This window comes from Erinaceus europaeus, chromosome 2, assembly GCF_950295315.1.
Source record: "Erinaceus europaeus chromosome 2, mEriEur2.1, whole genome shotgun sequence".
NCBI lineage: Eukaryota > Metazoa > Chordata > Mammalia > Eulipotyphla > Erinaceidae > Erinaceus > Erinaceus europaeus.
In genome coordinates this window covers 138,597,080-138,614,341 of record NC_080163.1, presented here as the reverse complement: position 1 = coordinate 138,614,341, position 17,262 = coordinate 138,597,080, and the positions used below count along the sequence as shown (strand labels likewise).

Genomic DNA, 17,262 nt, shown 5'->3' with positions numbered 1-17,262 from the left:
CTTTGATTTCAGCTTTTACCTTGTAAATACTAAGTATAGGTAGCTATTATATGTGCCTGTTTGGAAGTTGCCCAAGGAATTCCTTCTAGCACTGAATTGCTTCTACCGTTAATGCCAGAAGCATAGAAGCTGCTGCTGGCTTTGGGTCAGTTTGTCCCACCTCTTTCAACGCAGAAGCTTGCTTGTTGAAAAACAAGCCCTTATTGAAAAACAGCCCCCAACAAGTTGGGCTTTTCTGGGAGTTCCCTTCACTTGCAAGCTGTAAGTCTGCCTAGGAGATGTATGGTTGATTAAATGCCAGTACATCACAGATGCAATTATGTTTAAGAACAAGCTACTTCTTCTAATCTCTCTGCCATCACTGATTAATTAGACACTTTGAACTATGCCCAACTATTTGAAAGTAGTGAAAAATACAACCTGCATAGTTAAAATTTTTGCACAGGCCTAGCTCCTCATTTGTGCCTATATTTTTCCTTTAAGCCTTTTAAAAAACCATTCTTTAAACATAATGTGTATTTATACATGTTTCCAAACATACAATCTGGCTATTTTCTGATCATGATTAGATATCCCTGCACAGTTGGCCAAGAAATACACTAACACAGTAAAACAAATAACAAAGCATATGAGAGACCAATTGAGTGACTGATTTTTTTTAAATATTTATTATTTATTTAATGAGAGGAGAGAGAGAGAGAACCAGGACACTAACTAGCAGGTGCTGTGCCAGGGATTGAATTTGGGACCTCAGGCTTGCAAGTCTTGTGCTCTACTCACTGAGCATTTTTCCATTACTCCAATTAACTGATTAAAAATTACCTTCAGATTATTCCTGACATTGACCACACTTTCAGCAGTTTTGTTTATTTTTTTGTTTCTTAATGTTGCACCACTGTCTCCAGAAGGTTTGTTGTTGTCATTTTTAGTTGATTTTCTTCAATGAGGCTTTAAATAATCCATATCTACTAGGAACAGGATGGGGGCAGGGAAGCTGGTACAGGGTATAAATATTGTCTCATTTTTATAAAATGTAATTTTTAGCTACTTATCTAGCACCATGTTTTTGCAAGTAATTGCCAGCCTTTTCTGTCATAAAACTATCATTTAAGCTAAGTAAATACTAAAGACCTATTTCACAAATGAAAAAGCCCAGTCAGGGAGACTGTGAAATTGACCCCTGATGCCTCACATGGGTATACGTAGGACACTTGTACATACTAAAAGAGACCAGTCTGAATGTTTATGTATATCTCTACCCCTGAGCTGAAAGATTCTTTGATAGCACATTCATATTCATGATAGGCCTTGAGCTCTGAAGCCCACTTAGTTAAAATCTCCATGATCCTCAGTTCCTAGAAGCTGCTGTGTCTTGTACAATCTTTCCTTCCTTTGATTTGATGTCCTCAAATGAGGAGTGGGAGGAGGGGTAACAGTTCTTCCCACTATCGAGGAGACATTAGTATTTGACCTACCTTTATTATATACATTAATTCCTTTCTACTCCCTTACCTCTCTCTTGAATTTCAAACCAGATTTTGCCTCCTCCCAACCGCCCACCCACCCACTCACCCCCCTTTTTTTTTTTAAAGAAAATTCAGAAAATGGCTGGGGAGATAGCATAATGGTTATGCAAAAGGCTTTCTTGCATGTGGTTTTGAGGTCCCAGGTTCGGTCCTCAGCACCACCATAAGCCATGGTTAAACTATGTGCTGGACTCTCTCTCTTTCTCTCTCTCTGTCTCCCTCTCACTTAAAAAAATAATAATAGGGAGTCGGGCGGTAGCGCACGTGGCACAAAGCACAAGAACCAGCATAAGGATCCTGGTTTGAGCCCCCAGCTCCCCACCTGCAGGGGCGTTGCTTCACAGGCGGTGAAGCAGGTTTGCAGGTGTCTGTCTTTCTCTCACCCTCTTTGTCTTCCCCATTTCTCTCTGTCCTATCTAACAATGATGACATCAATAACACCAACAATAACTACAACAACAATAAAAAACAAGGGCAACAAAAGGGAAAATAAATATAAAAATTTTTAAATAATAATTTGGGTAGGGGTAGATAGCATAATGGTTATGCAGACTCTCATGCCTGAGGCTTCAAAGTCCCAGGTTCAGTACCCTGCACACCCATAAACCAGAGACGATCAGTATTCCGGTGAGGAAGAAAAAAATAAGAAGAATTTAATAGATACTTAAGAAGAAAGAAATATCAAATAGATCAAACTCTCTACCACTAGCCTTCTCTTATTGAGAATGAACAAACTACCCATCCCTCACCATATCAGACAATTCTTTATGAACATGTATAAAGTGAAACACTGTTAAAAGACTTTCAGTAATTGAGCAATCCTGATTTTTATTGACTTTTTCCCTCCTCCTCCTAGGTAACAGCTTGCCTGATTGCTGTAGCTAAAACAGACCCTGAAGTTCAAGTGCGCAGAGCTGCCATTCATGTAATTGTGCTGCTGCTTCGGGGCCTCAGCCAGAAAGCTACTGAGGTAAGTCAGCATCTAGCTATTTACAACCTCACTAATGTTTTAGATTTTGTGTTTATTGGTCTTCCTTTCACCAGGGAACGTCTCAGACCTTTTCTCTGGATGGACTCCTATACATGAATTGGTCAACAAGGATTCTGTAGCAGGAAAACTGCATTATTTGCATCTTAATTAAGAATCTCTATTTCCTCTGTAACATATTAGACAAATTGCATTCTAACAACTACAGGAAACCCAGCGCTCACGCTTATAGGTTGAGACTATGGGTCCTCCAGTTCTCAGAAACTCAGAAACATTTTCCAACTCGAGGTCACTGGCATGCAAAAAACCTGCCTCTATAGCCTGGACTTCAGTGATTTGTCTTCTTGACTCATTTCATTGTTAGTACTGAATTACTAGAGGGTCTGGCAAACGCTAGAAGAAGAAGACTAGAGGGTCTCATTTAAATGCGGGTTTTTTTTTTCCCCTCACTGTTAGGGGAATAATAACATGAGTCTTTACTTGCTGCATAAATGAAACTTTATTCTTTCCCCTGGTGTATTTGACTGTATTTCTCCCTAACGTATGGCCAACACAAGAAAAAGCAATACATACATACTTCTTATATATGTGCAAAAATGAGTCACCCCTAAATTAATTTTCTTCTTACTCTTAATGGAATGTCTTTCCCTGGTGACTTTATAGAGAGAATTTGCATTAATAATCCACTAGCTGGCATCTTGTCTGTGCTGTCACATCAGTATTTTCACCAAGTTTCAGTAAAGCCATTAGAAGAATGATTCTTTTGTCAGACACACAGGCCTGTTCATGCTAGAATTTTGACATCTCAAGTTCCTGACACTATTTCTGTATAAGCACAGACTTTGTAGTTAGCCCCTAGTTATTGTCTAGGACCTTGATGGGGGTGGGAGACATACACATCATGACTAGATAATTAGATAATTGCTATAAGATATATACTGCTCTTGCTGAGATTTTGCTTATGAAATGGAGTTTAAAAAGTTAAGGCAGTGGCTCACCTAGTAGAGTGTACATGTTACCATGTACAAGGGCCTCGATTCAAGCCCCTGGCCCCACCTGCAGTGGGAAAAGTTTCACAAGCAGTGTGGTAGGTGTCTCTCTTTCTCTCCCCTTCTCTCTCAATTTCTCTGTGTCTCTATTAAATTTAAAGGGGGGGGGGTAGATAGCATAATGGCTATACAAAGACACTCATGTCTGAGGCTCCAAGTCCCAAGTTCAATCCCCTGCACCACCATAAGCTAGAGTGGAGCAGTGCTCTATTAAGAGGGAAAAAAAAAAAAAACATCTGCAGGGGAGTCGCTTCACAGGTGGTGAAGCAGGTCTGCAGGTGTCTGTCTTTCTCTCCCCCTCTCTGTCTTCCCTTCCTCTCTCCATTTCTCTCTGTCTTACCTAACAGTGATGATATCAATAACAACAACAATAATAACTATAACAACAATTTTTTTAAAGGGCAACAAAAGGGAAAATAAATAAATATAAAAAAATTTAAAAAAAACATTAAAAAAAAAAAAGCGCAGGTGGGGGCAATATGGCCACCAGGAACAATAGATTTGTCATTGCAGGCACTAAGCCCCAGCATTAACCCCAATGGCAATAAAAAAAAATAAAAATCAGTAGCTAAGCAGTAGCACACCTAGTTGAGTCCTCATATTACCACGCACAAGGACCCAAGTTCAAGCTTCTCATCCCCATCTGTAGGGAGGAAACTTTATGAGTGGTGAAGCAGTGCAGCTTTCTTTCTTTCTTTCTTTCTTTTTTTCTTTCTTTCTTTCTTTCTCCCTCCCCTTTCAATTTCTCTCTGTATTATCAAATAAAGTAAAAAAGAAAAAATGGCCACTAGGAGTAGTGGATTCATCATGCAGGCACAGAGCCCCAGTGATATCCCTGGTGGAAGTAAAAATAAATAAGTGCTTAAAAAATGAAAAATGCTTGGTCTGGGAGGTAGCACAGTGGCTAAGGTACTAGACTCTCAAGCATGAGGTCCTGAGTTCAATCCCCGGCAGCACATGTACCAACCACAGTGATGTCTGGTTCCTTCTCTCTCTCTCTCTCTCTCTCTCCTATTTTTCTCATTAGTAAATAAAATCTTTAAGAAATAACTAAATAAAAGATGCTGTGGCAGAAGAGGAAAATACTTAATGAATAAAGTATAAAGTTCAGGATTTTCTGACCTCAGTCCCCAGACTTGATCCCCAGTACTACTTGTATCAGAATAGTGTTCTGGCCTCTCTCTTCTTTATGGACTAAGTAAAATAAATATTTTTTTTGTTGATTTTTAAAATTTTTTTAAAATTTATTTTCTCTTTTGTTGGCCTTGTTGTTTTGGTTATTATTGTTGTTGTTATTGATGTCATCATTGTTGGATAGGACAGAGAGAAATGGAGAGAGGAGGGGAAGATAGAGAGGAGGAGAGAAAGATAGACACCTGCAGACCTGCTTCACCGCCTGTGAAGTGACTCCCCTGCAGGGGCTCGAACCGGGATCCTTATGCTGGTCCTGTGCTTCATGCCACGTGCGCTTAACCCACTTCACTACTGCCCTGCTCCTGATTTTTTTTTTTTTTAACAAGAGCACTGTTCAGCTCTGGTTTATGGTGGTGCAAGGGATAGAACCTGGGACTTTGGAGCCTCAGGCATGAAAGTCTCTTTGCATAACCATTATGCTATCTATCCCCGCCCAATAAATATTTTTTAAAATTATTTTTATTATCTTTATTACAGACTGACAGAAATCAAGAGAGTAGGGAGAGAGAAAGAGAGATACCTACTGCACTGCTTCACCACTTGCAAAAATTTCCCCCTGCAGGTGGGGACTGGGGTCTTGAACTTCAGTCCTTGCACATTGTAACATGTGTACTCAGCCAGGTGTGCCACCACTCAATCCCTAAAATAAATCTTTTAAAAAGGAAATAACAGGCATTTTATTTTTTTCTTCATTACCAAGATCTGCAGAGACTAAGAGATAACTTAGTTACACATTAAAAAAAAAAAGATGTATTGATGAGAAAGGAAGAGAAAACAGAGCATCACTCTGGCATGTGCAGTGCCAACATCAAACTGAGTCCAACACTTTATCTATTGTGCCTCCTCCTGGGCAACTAGAGTTCAGACTTTATCATACACAATCACCAGTTCAGGTTCTACTTGTGTTTTTCAACTTCTGCCTGAGAGTGAGATCATCCCATCTTCATCCTTCTGTTTCTGACTTATTTCACTCAACATGATTTTTTCAAGCTCCATCCAAGGTGGGCTGAAAACAATGAAATCATCATTTTTAATACATGAGTAGTATTCCATTGTGTATATAGACCACAACTTGCTCAGCCACTCATCTATTGTTGGACACCTGGGTTGCTTCCAGGTTTTGGCTATTACAAATTGTGCTGCTAAGAACATATGTGTACACAGATCTTTTTGGATAGGTGTGTTGGGTTCCTTAGGATAGATGCCCAGGAGAAGAATTGCAGGATCATAGGGTAGGTCCATTTCTAGCCTTCTGAGAGTTCTCCAGACTGCTCTCCACAGAGGTTGGCCCAACTAACATTCCCACCAGTAGTGCAGGAGGGTTCCTTTGACCCCACACCCTCTCCAGCATTTGCTGTTGCTACCTTTTCTAATGTGTGACATTCTCACAGGAGTGAAGTGGTATCTCATTCTTGTCTTTATTTGCATTTCTCTGACAATCAAAGACTTGGAGCATTTTTGCATGTGTTTCTCGGCCTTTTGGATCTCTTCTGTGGTGAATATTCTGTCCATGTCCTCTCCCCAGTTTTGGATGGGTTCATTTGTTTTCTTGTTGTTGAGTTTGGCAAGTTCTTTATCTTATGCTTCTAACTATGTGCTCTTAACCCGATGCGCCACTGCCCAGCCCCTGCATGCAGATTTCTCCCATGTATGTACATACAACTAGTGAAAGCAGCACTGCTTGGGTCATGAAAATTTTTATCACTACAGTCATAAAGCCATGTAGATGAAAAACCTCTTCCCGTGTCAACTCTAGTCTGCACGCATTGAAACTGAAAAATTATGCTTACTCAGTCAATAAAAAAAAAAAAGGAAACAGCATAGTATGAATGCATGAGCCCTCTTCCTGTGCATCCTTGAGACCAGGTGTGTTAAATCTTGTAATCGTAGGTATGATTATAATCAGGAGCACTTTAATGAGAAGCGGAGACAATCACAAAGCTTTCAATCTAGGATTTCTCTTTATAGCTCTATTTTGCTCCCAGGAACAGCTGAAATGAAAGTGCCACTTTGTTGATGAAGTTTTGCTTCCCCCCACCACACTTCTAATCACTATCCCTCTCAAGCTTTAAAACGCCTAAAGATAATCCCAGTCTTCAGCAAATTCTCTGTTGCTCATAGATGTGCCAGCCAAAGACCTCTGTGGTTATGACAGCTTGAAAGGAGTAGAGAGTCCAACAAGAGATGGAGGTTCAGAAGATCAGGAGATAGCTTAGGATCAGAGAGGGAAGATATCACCAGTCCCAATTCACGTGACAGCATTTACCTCTTTCCCATGCGGAACTAGTCAGGATTTTTTTTTTATTTAAGAAAAGATAAATTAACAAAACCGTAGGGTAGGAGGGGTACAATTCCCACCACCCAATCTCCATATCCCATCCCCTCCTCCCCTGATAGCCCTCCCACTGTATCCCTCTGGGAGCATGGACCCAGGGTCTTTGTGGGTTGCAGAAGGTGGAAGGTCTGGCTTCTGTAATTACTTCCCCTCTGAACATGGACATTGACTGGTCGGTCCATACTCCCAGTCTGCCTCTCTCTTTCCCTAGTAGGGTGGGTCTCTGGGAAAGTGGACTAATCAGGATTTTATGCAGCCAACACAATGTCCACATTGAAAGGAAATACACTCACTGCATTTATTGAGAAACTTGTCTTCTTTGCCTAACCTTGTAAACTAGATTATGTCTGTATCTATTAACTTGTGCCTAGATATAGCTTAGAAGCCTAACTAGAAACCAGAAAGAACCCACTGTGAGCCACATTCCACCTTACCCTTGCTAAAAATTAAATCTATGAGGAATAACCAAGAGAGGAGGTATATTTAAACCTATTATTTTCTGATGACTCAGAAGCAAGAACAGCCCTCCCAGCATGCAGATGAGTGAGCCACAGAATAAGAAAATCTGTGCCTAGCTACCCAGTTTTTCCAGTTAGGTTTTTGCAAGGTGACTTGTTAATTCTAAGTAGTATAAATGTTTAGAGCCAGAGAAAGCTTTGATGTCTTTCATTCTCTCTCTCTTTCTACCTGGAAAAAAAAAAAAGCCTGCAACAATGAAGTGCTGGCAATTGAGAGACAGAGAGAAGGGGGGTCAGGGAGACAGCATAATGGTTATGCAAAAGACTTTCATGCCCAAAGCTCAGAGGTAACCAAGTTCAATCCCCAGCACTACTATAAACCAGAGTTGAGCCATACTCTGGCCTCTTTCTCTACCTTTCTCTCTGTGTTTTTCTCATTAAAATAAATAAAATACAACAACAGCAACAAAAAGGAATAAATAAATATTAAAATAAATAAAGAAAATATATAAAGAAAGACAAAAAAGAGAAAGAAAGTGCTCATCACAATCAGAATACTGTGCAAAATTATTCAATATATTAAAAACCAGGAAAATGGAACATATTCTTAATAGAAAAGAAAATCATCTGAGACCAACCCCCAGATTAATCCTAATGTTAGAATTATTAGGCATAGATTTTAAAGCAGCTATTATAATTATCCTCAATAAGTTAAAAAAGTAAGCCTGCAATTTGAAATAATAGAAAGCCTCAGCAAGAGATATAAATTACTTTTAAATGAGCCAAGTGGAAGTTCTAACAACTGTAATATTAAGGATTTTTTTTTTTCAAACTCATGAATTGAGTTAAAAGCAGGATGGAGATAAAAGAATAAATAGATGGGAAGATAGAGCTGTAGAAAGGATCTCATATGAAGATTGGAGAAGCAAAATGGATTTAGAAAATGATTGACTTTGAAGGACCATAGGTTCTCAGAAACCTAGTCTTGTATTTTCCCTGGGAATAATGGTTTTGTGTCCACTGAATTCAATAATCACAGCAATTTTATGGGCCATAATTACCCTGAAAAATGAAAATCAGTGAATGGGGTAGGTAGCATAATGGTTATGCAAAAAAGACTTTCATGCCTGAGGCTCCAAAGTCCCAGGTCCAGTTCCCTGAACCACCATAAGCCAAGCAGAATGGTACTCTAGTAAAATGATAATAATAAGTATGAAGTAGTTGAGAACTTTGCATATGGATGTGTAGCAATTAAGTGTATTGACATCTTAATATTGAAAGTTTCTTCTTTACTTTTAGTTAAATTAATTATCATTTCACCAGTTGGATTTTGTTGTACCTGTGTGATTCTCCCACCCCTGGAAGATTCTTTTTTCAATTTCCTTTCAATATTAGAGAAAGACAGAGTGAGAGAGTCACAGAGAAGAGAAGATATACCACAACACCATTCTACCACTTACGAAGCATCTGTACAAGTGTTCCCATTTGGTGGCCAGGGGCTTGAACCCAGGTCATTACACATAGCAAAGTGTGCATTTTGCCCTGTTGAGCTATCTCCCAAGCCCTCTCATTTATTTGTTTTGCTTTTAATAGAAACTGAGAGGGGAGAGGGAGAAGACAGACTTGCAGCCCTGCTTCGCCACTCATGAAGCTTCCCCCCTGCAAGTAGGATCTCCTTTACTTTTTAACATTAAAGAGTAACTCCCAGTACTTAGCCTTTCTTCCTTCTAATCCCTAATGCTAGATGACTAAAGAATAATCTATTCTGTACTCTGTAGTGGAAAATAAGTAGTTGGCTTTAGAATTCATTCCTTCAAGATGATCAACAAATCTTAACACCAGGTTACCACTTCCAAAATAATGGAAGCATCTTCAGGGGGAAGAGTTTGGGGTTAATTATAAATTAAAGGCTGACTCAGATTCTGAGCCAAACTCAACCTCCACCCAAGAATGAATCTTAATTCTTTCTTTTGAGTCCAGTATTGGACTCTGATGACAGAAACCTCTTCCTAGCAGCATTGTGAATAGTGTTTTTACTAATATTTGTGCAGTCAGGGGTTACTCTCCTTCTTTGAAAGAAAGCAAACCCCACCTTTAAAGAAAAATAAAATGTTTTGTTCATGATGTTATGCCTTTTGATTTATAGTGATTCCACATTATTCTTCCAGAAGACTTGGTACATGTGTCCCAGGTCCCCCTTTTGTTACATGTGTCCCAGGTTCCCTTTGTGCCTGTCTGACCAAGCTGAGTGGGAACAAGGACCTGAGAGGATATGACACTTAATCTTTGATGCCAAAAAAATAGCAAGTTGGAAGTAAATGGACAGACCAAATGGAAACTTCCCTCCCTTTTATTGATTTTGTCCTATCCCAAAAGGTATTTTGGCAGCATTTGGTATGCTTTTTGTGCTCTGGGCACAGCATACGCACCCAGTTTCCATCCCAGAGCAAGTTTCACAGACACTACTCCTTTTTAACACATAGGAGGCTCCGTGTGAGGAGCAAATGAAAAGAACATTTGGATACAAGTGACAGGGATGCAGGTCATAATTACTCCTCTGTAAACTTTGGGAAAGTTCTCAGAAGAGTCCTGCCAGGCCTAAAATCTTGAGCAGCTCCCTTCCTAGCAGTGCAGAGCTGCAGCCAGATGACCAGGAGAGCTGCTCTGCTTGTGGCCTATTTTTTTTTCCCCCTTCAATTGTTTGTTTGTTTTTTGTTTTTATTTATGAGAGGAGGAAAGAGAGCTGCGACATCACTCTGGCACATACCATACTGAGAATCAAACTCTGGAGTTCCATCATGCTTGAGAGTCCAACACCTCATTACAACTCCTCCCAGGACACAATTCACTTTTCTTTTTTTCTTAGTATTTTTTGCCACTAGGGTTATCTCTGAGATTCCACACCTGCAATATTCTTCCATTTCTGATGGGTTCTTTGGGGGTTTTGTTTGTTTGTTTGTTTGTTTGTTTGTTTTTTGCCAGAGCATTGCTCCACTTCGTCTTATGGTAGATTGAAGCTGGGATTTAGGAACCTCAGGCATGAGAACCTCTTTGCATAACCATTATGCTATCTAACCCCACCAGAGTCCTTTGTTTTATTTGCTTATTTACTCATGTATTTGTTTATTTAGAAGGAAAGGGGCAGAAAGAGAGATGGAAAAACACAACAGCACCATTTTACCACTGGTGAAGCTTCCCCATGCAAGTACTCCCATGTGGCCAGGGGCTTGAGCTGCAGCCTTGTGCACGGTTAAGTGTGTGCTCTACACACATGTTACAGTGCACAAGGACCTGGGATTGAGCTCCAGGTCTCCACCTGCAGGGGCAAAGCTTTGTGAGGGGTGAAGCAGTGCTGCAGGTATCTCTCTTTTTTCCTCTTTCTCTATTTCCCCCTGCTCTCTCAATTTCTAGCTGCCTCTATCCAATAAATAAATGAAGATAATTAAACAAAAAAAATTTTTAAGTGTGTGCTCTACAAAATGACTATCTCTTGGTGATTATTCATAAAAGGCATTTTGTAAGAAGTCATAAGTTAGTGGTCCAGGAGGTGGTGCAGTGACAGAGCTTTGGACTCTCAAGCACGAAGTCCAGAGTTCGATCCTCGGCAGCACATGTGCCAGAGTGATGTCTGGTTCTTTCTCCTCCTATCTTTCCATAAATAAATAAAAACCTTGACAAAAAAAAAAGTTCCTACAACGATGACATCAATAACTACAGCAATAAAAAGACAACAAGGGCAACAAAAGGGAATAAATAAATATTTTTTAAAAAGGTCCCCACACCTATGGAAATCTAATCTTTGACAAAGGGGCCCAGACTATTAAATGAGGAAACCAGAGTCTCTTCAACAAATGGTGTTGGAAACAATGGGTTGAACATGCAGAAGAATGAAACTGAACCACTGTATTTCACCAAATACAAAAGTAAATTCCAAGTGGATCAAGGACTTGGATGTTAGACCACAAACTATCAGATACTTAAGAAAATATTGGCAGAACTCTTTTCCGCATAAATTTTAAAGACATCTTCAATGAAACGAATCCAATTACAAAGAAAACTAAGGCAAGTATAAACCTATGGGACTACATCAAATTAAAAAGCTTCTTCACAGCAAAAGAAGCCACTACCCAAACCAAGAGACCCCTCACAGAATGGGAGAAGATCTTTACATACCATACATCAGACAAGAGTTTAATAACCAACATATATAAAGAGCTTGCCAAAGTAAACAACAAGACAACAAATAACCCCATCCAAAAATGGGGGGAGGACATGGACAGAATATTCCCCACAGAAGAGATCCAAAAGGCTGAGAAGCACATGAAAAAATGCTCCACGTCTCTGATTGTCAGAGAAATGCAAATCAAGACAACAATGAGATACCACTTCACTCCTGTGAGAATGTCATACATCAGAAAAGGTAACAGCAACAAATGCTGGAGAGGGTGTGGGATCAAAGGAACCCTCCTGCACTACTGGTGGGAATGTTAGTTGGGCCAACCTCTGTGGAGAGCAGTCTGGAGAACTCTCAGAAGGCTAGAAATGGACCTACCCTATGATCTTGCAATTCCTCTCCTGGGGATATATCCTAAGGAACCCAGCTTATCCATCCAAAAAGATCTGTGTACACATATGTTCTTGGCAGCACAATTTGTAATAGCCAAAACCTGGAAGCAACCCAGGTGTCCAACAACAGATGAGTGGCTGAGCAAGTTGTGGTATATATAGACAATGGAATACTACTCAGCTATAAAAAATGGTGACTTCACCATTTTCAGCCGATCTTGGATGGACCTTGAAAAAATTATGTTGAGTGAAATAAGTCAGAAACAGAAGGATAAATATGGGATGATCTCACTCTCAGACCGAAGCTGAAAAACAAGATCAGAAAAGAAAACACAAGTACTTGGAACCTAAAATGGAATTGGCGTATCGCACCAAAGTAAAAGACTTTGGGGTGGGTGGGTGGGGAGAATACAGGTCCAAGAAGGATTCAGAGGACCTAGTGGGGCTTGTATTGTTATATGGGAAACTGGGGAATGTTATGCATGTACAAACTATTGTACTTACTGTTGAATGTAAAACATTAATTCCCAAATAAAAAAATAAGAAACAGGAAGTCACAAGTTAGTAAAAAGAACAGTACTTGTTTCATGATGTCAAGAGAGACAAGATCATAGAGGAATTTCAAAATATGTTTCAAATTTATAATTTGTCTCTTCCACCTTTACTTATTCTTACACATCCTAATTGCTGATGGTCCATTTCAGTCTTAGAAGCAAAATCCTTTGGCACTGAATTAGTTTTCTAGTACCACAAACTGGGTAGCTTAAAGCAACAAAAATGGGAAAGCTATCGGGGGAGGGGGTGGGATATGGAGATTGGGCGGTGGGAATTGTGTGGAGTTGTACCCCTCCTACCCTATGGTTTTGTTAATTAATCCTTTCTTAAATAAAAAAAAAAAAAGATGAAAAAAAAAAAAGCAACAAAAATGTATTGTGTTCTGGTACTGAAGACTGGAAGTCCAAAATCAATATGTCAACAGGGTCATGTCCCTCTGATAATTGGAGGGGAACTGTCCCCAGCTTCTAGTGATTTACCATCAGTCTTTGATGATTACTAATTTGTAGCTGCATAGTTTGTTTCCACCTTTGGCAGCATGTGTCTCTACTTTTTTTTTATTTCTTTATTGAGGGATTAATGTTTTACAGTCAACAGTAAATACAGTAGTTTGTACATGCATAACATTTTTCAGTTTTCCACATAACAATACGACCCCCGCTAGGTCCTCTGGCATCCTTTTCCAGGACCTGTATTCTCACCCCCACCCCCACCCCAGAGCCTTTAACTTTGGTGCAATATACCAACTCCAGTTCAGGTTCTACTTGTGTTTTCTCTTCTGATCTTGTTTTTCAACTTCTACCTGAGAGTGAGATCATCCCATATTCATCCTTCTGTTTCTGACTTATTTCACTTAACATGAATTTTTCAAGGTCCATCCAAGATCAGCTGAAAATGGTGAAGTCACCATTTTTTTTACAGCTGAGTAGTATTCCATTGTGTATATATACCACACCTTGCTCAGCTACTCATCTGTTTTTGGACACCTGGGTTGCTTCCAGGTTTTGGCTATTACAAATTGTGCTGCCAAGAACATATGTGTACACAGATCTTTTTGGATGGATGTGTTGGGTTCCTTAGGATATATCCCTAGGAGAGGAATTGCAGGGTCATAGGGTAGGTCCATTTCTAGCCTTCTGAGATATTTTCCCTTTTGTTGCCCTTGTTTTTCATTGTTGTAGTTATTATTGTTGTTATTGTACAGAACAGAGAAATGTAGAGAGGGGAAGAGAAAAATAGACACCTGCAGACCTGCTTCACCGCCTGTAAAGGGACTACCTTATAGGTGTCTATATATATTTACATGTGTGAAAAAGAGTTTCCTGTGAGACAGAAACAAAAAGAAAGGGACCAGCCAGACCACCAAACTGGTACTTTTGATGCTAGGGATTAAACCTAGAACCTCAGGATGTAAATCCAATGCTTACCACTGAGTTATTTCCTGGCCATGAGTTCTATAAATCTTTTTATAGGGATGGGGAACACAATTCAACATGTAATAGACCATTAAATCTCACAGTTCTTTCTTTTATGCTTATGTTTCTCCCATCTGTTTGTCACTGCTGCTTGAGAAGAGCCTGTTCTGTGTAGAGTGACCTGTCTCTTTCACTCTCACCTTAATTTTTTTTTTTTGAAGTATCTGTGTGCTATCTTCTAGTTTGGGGTAAGAGGAGGTAACATAATTATGCAAAGAGACTCTAATGCCTGAATTTCTGAGGTCCCAGGTTCAATCTCCCATACTATAAGTCAGAAAAAAAAAGTGCTCTGGTAATAAAAAAAATTTTTTTTTTTTAATTAAAAAATCCTCTAGTCTGGAGAGGACAAGAGGAGGTCTTTCTTCCTTCCTTCCTCTCTTTCTTCCTTCCTTTCTTTGAATGAGAGCATTGTTCAGCTCTGGCCTGGGGTGGTGTGGGTGACTAGAAACAGTGTTTCTGACATTGCTTACTTTAAAAGAAATTTATTCTGAAATAAACAAAATGACAAAGGGCCATATAATAATTTTTTAAACAACAGGTATTTAGTAGTATTAATGATTATGACAGAGTTAAGAAAAAAATGATGATGGTAATACTATTATTATTATTAGAGCATCGCTCAACTCTGGCTTGTGGTGGTGGCATTGAACCTGGGACTTCAGAGCTTTAGGCATCAGAGTCTTTTGCATAACCATTATACTGTCTTCCCATCCCCAGGGCATTTTTGTTAACACAGAAGAAAAGCCTATCTGCTCCCTGCAGCCTCTATTTTTCACCCTATGGGTTTGCCTTTTCTAGACATTCTATATGAAAGGAATCATGTAACATGTGGCACTATGTATCTGGCTCTTTTGACTTAGCATAATGTGGTCAAGATTTGTCTATATTGGAGCATACATTAGAAATAATTACTTTTAACAGCAGGTTAAGCGCACGTGACACAAAGCGCAAGGACTGGTCTAAGGATCCTGGTTCAAGCCCCCGGCTCCCCACCTGCAGGGGAGTCGCTGCACAGGCGCTGAAGCAGGTCTGCAGGTGTCTATCTTTCTCTCCCCCTCTCTGTCTTCCCCTCCTCTCTCCATTTCTCTCTGTCCTATCCAACAATGACCGACATCAACAATAACAATAATAACCACAACAAGGCTACAACAACTAGGGCAATAAAAGGGAATAAATAAATAAAATAAAATGTTTTTTAAAAAATAGCCTCCAGGAGCAGTGGATTCGTAGAGCCCCAGCCAGCAACAACCCTGGAGGCAAAAAAAGAAGTAATTACCTTTATGGCTGAATAATATTCTACTGTGTGGACATACCACATTGTTTCAGTTGATGGACATTTAGGTTGTTTCCACTTTTCAGCTGTTCTGTTTGTTTTTACTTTTTTTGAGATAGAGACTAGTGTATCACTGTCACTTTATGCAATGGGAAAGATTAAACCCAGGACCCAGAGCATGCAAGACGAGTTCTCTACCACTTACTCACTTCCCCAGACTACTTTTTATCTATTTTAGATAATACTGCGATGATCATTTGTGTACAGGTTTATGTGTGAACATATATTTTCACTTCTGTGAGGTTTTTACCTAGGAGTGGAATTGCTGGGTCATATGGTAACTCTATGCTTAACTTTTTGAGGAAGAGCCGGACTTTTCCAACTACATCATTTTTTGTTCTTACTGGCATTGTATGAGGACTGTAAATACTCCACATTCTTACTCGAATTTTTTATTGTTTTAATTATAGACATCTTAGTGGGTGTGGAGTGGTATGGTTTAGACTTACTTTCCTCTGATGATTAATGATGTTAAACTTTATTTTATAAAATTATTGGCCATTTGTATATCCTCTTTAAAGCAGTGTCCATTCAGAAACATTGCCAATTTTTAAATTGTATTGTCTTTTTAATGCTACTATATTTGGATTATTATTTTTTGAGGGATGCCATATATCAAACCCAGGCTGTCACATATGCTGAGCATACTCACCACCAGTGAACTATATCCCCAGTCTCATGATGTTTATTTTATTAATTTTATTTACAAAATATTATTCATATACAAAAATTTTAAAATATATATGTCTTATTATTTTACTGACAGATATGCAGAGAGAAAGTCATCTGAGAGATGACACAGTGGCTAAGGCACTAGACTCTCAAGAATGAAGTGCTGAGTTCAATCCCTGGTAGCACATGTACCAGAGTGATGTCTGGTTCTTTCTCTCCTATCATTCTCCATAAATAAATAAATAAATAAATAAGTTTATATATATATATATATATATATATATATATATATATATATATATATATATATATATATAAAGACACAGAGAGACCAGAATACTGGTCAGCTCTGGCTTATGGTGATGCAGGGGATTGAACCTGGGACTTTGGAGCCTCAGGCATGAGTCTCTGCATAACCGTTATGCTATCTACCCCCACCCACAAAGTTTTTTTTAAGGGCGGTCAGATGGTGGTGCACTTAGTTAAACACTCATATTATAGAGCACAAGGACCCAGGTTCAAGCCCCTGGTCCTCACCTGCAGGAGGAAAGCTTCATGAGTGGTAAAGCAGGGCTGCAAGTGTCTCTCTGTCTCTCTATTTCTCCCTCTGTATTTCTCTGTCTCTATCCAGTAATAAATAAAAATATATTATGTATATATATATATATATATATTTTACAGAGAGAAATTGAGAGTGGAGGGGAAGACTGAGAGGGGGAGAGAAAGATAGACACCTGCAAACCTGCTTCACTGCCCTTGAAGCGACCCCCCTGCAGGTGGAGAGCCCGGGGCTTGAACCGGTATCCCTGCACCAGTCCTTGCACTTTGTGCCACGTGCGCTTAACCTGCTGCAGTACCGCCCAGCCCCAATAACATATTTTAAAAGCTTTCTTAAGTGGAAGATTTATTTATTTGTTAATGATAACATACAGGGAGGGAGAGGAACCCAATAATGGCACACCTGGTTAATCACACAATTACCATGTGCAAAGACCCGGGTTCGAGTCCCCGCTCCACACCTGCTGGAGGAAAGTTTCACAAGTGGTGAAGCAAATACTGCAGGTGTCTCTCTGTATCTCTCTCCCTTTCTCTTTCCTCTTCCCCTCTCAAT

General features: G+C 39.5%; 1 protein-coding gene across 2 annotated transcripts in view; it reads left to right on the top strand.

Moving 5' to 3' along the window:
• TANGO6 (transport and golgi organization 6 homolog) overlaps positions 1-17,262 on the top strand; it is a 255,388-nt gene that overhangs the window by 211,713 nt on the left and 26,413 nt on the right. For both annotated transcript variants that reach the window (XM_060185257.1, XM_060185258.1), the window contains one exon: positions 2,383-2,496. In XM_060185257.1, coding sequence (XP_060041240.1) covers positions 2,383-2,496 — 114 coding nt within the window. The remainder of the gene's footprint in view (positions 1-2,382; positions 2,497-17,262) is intronic.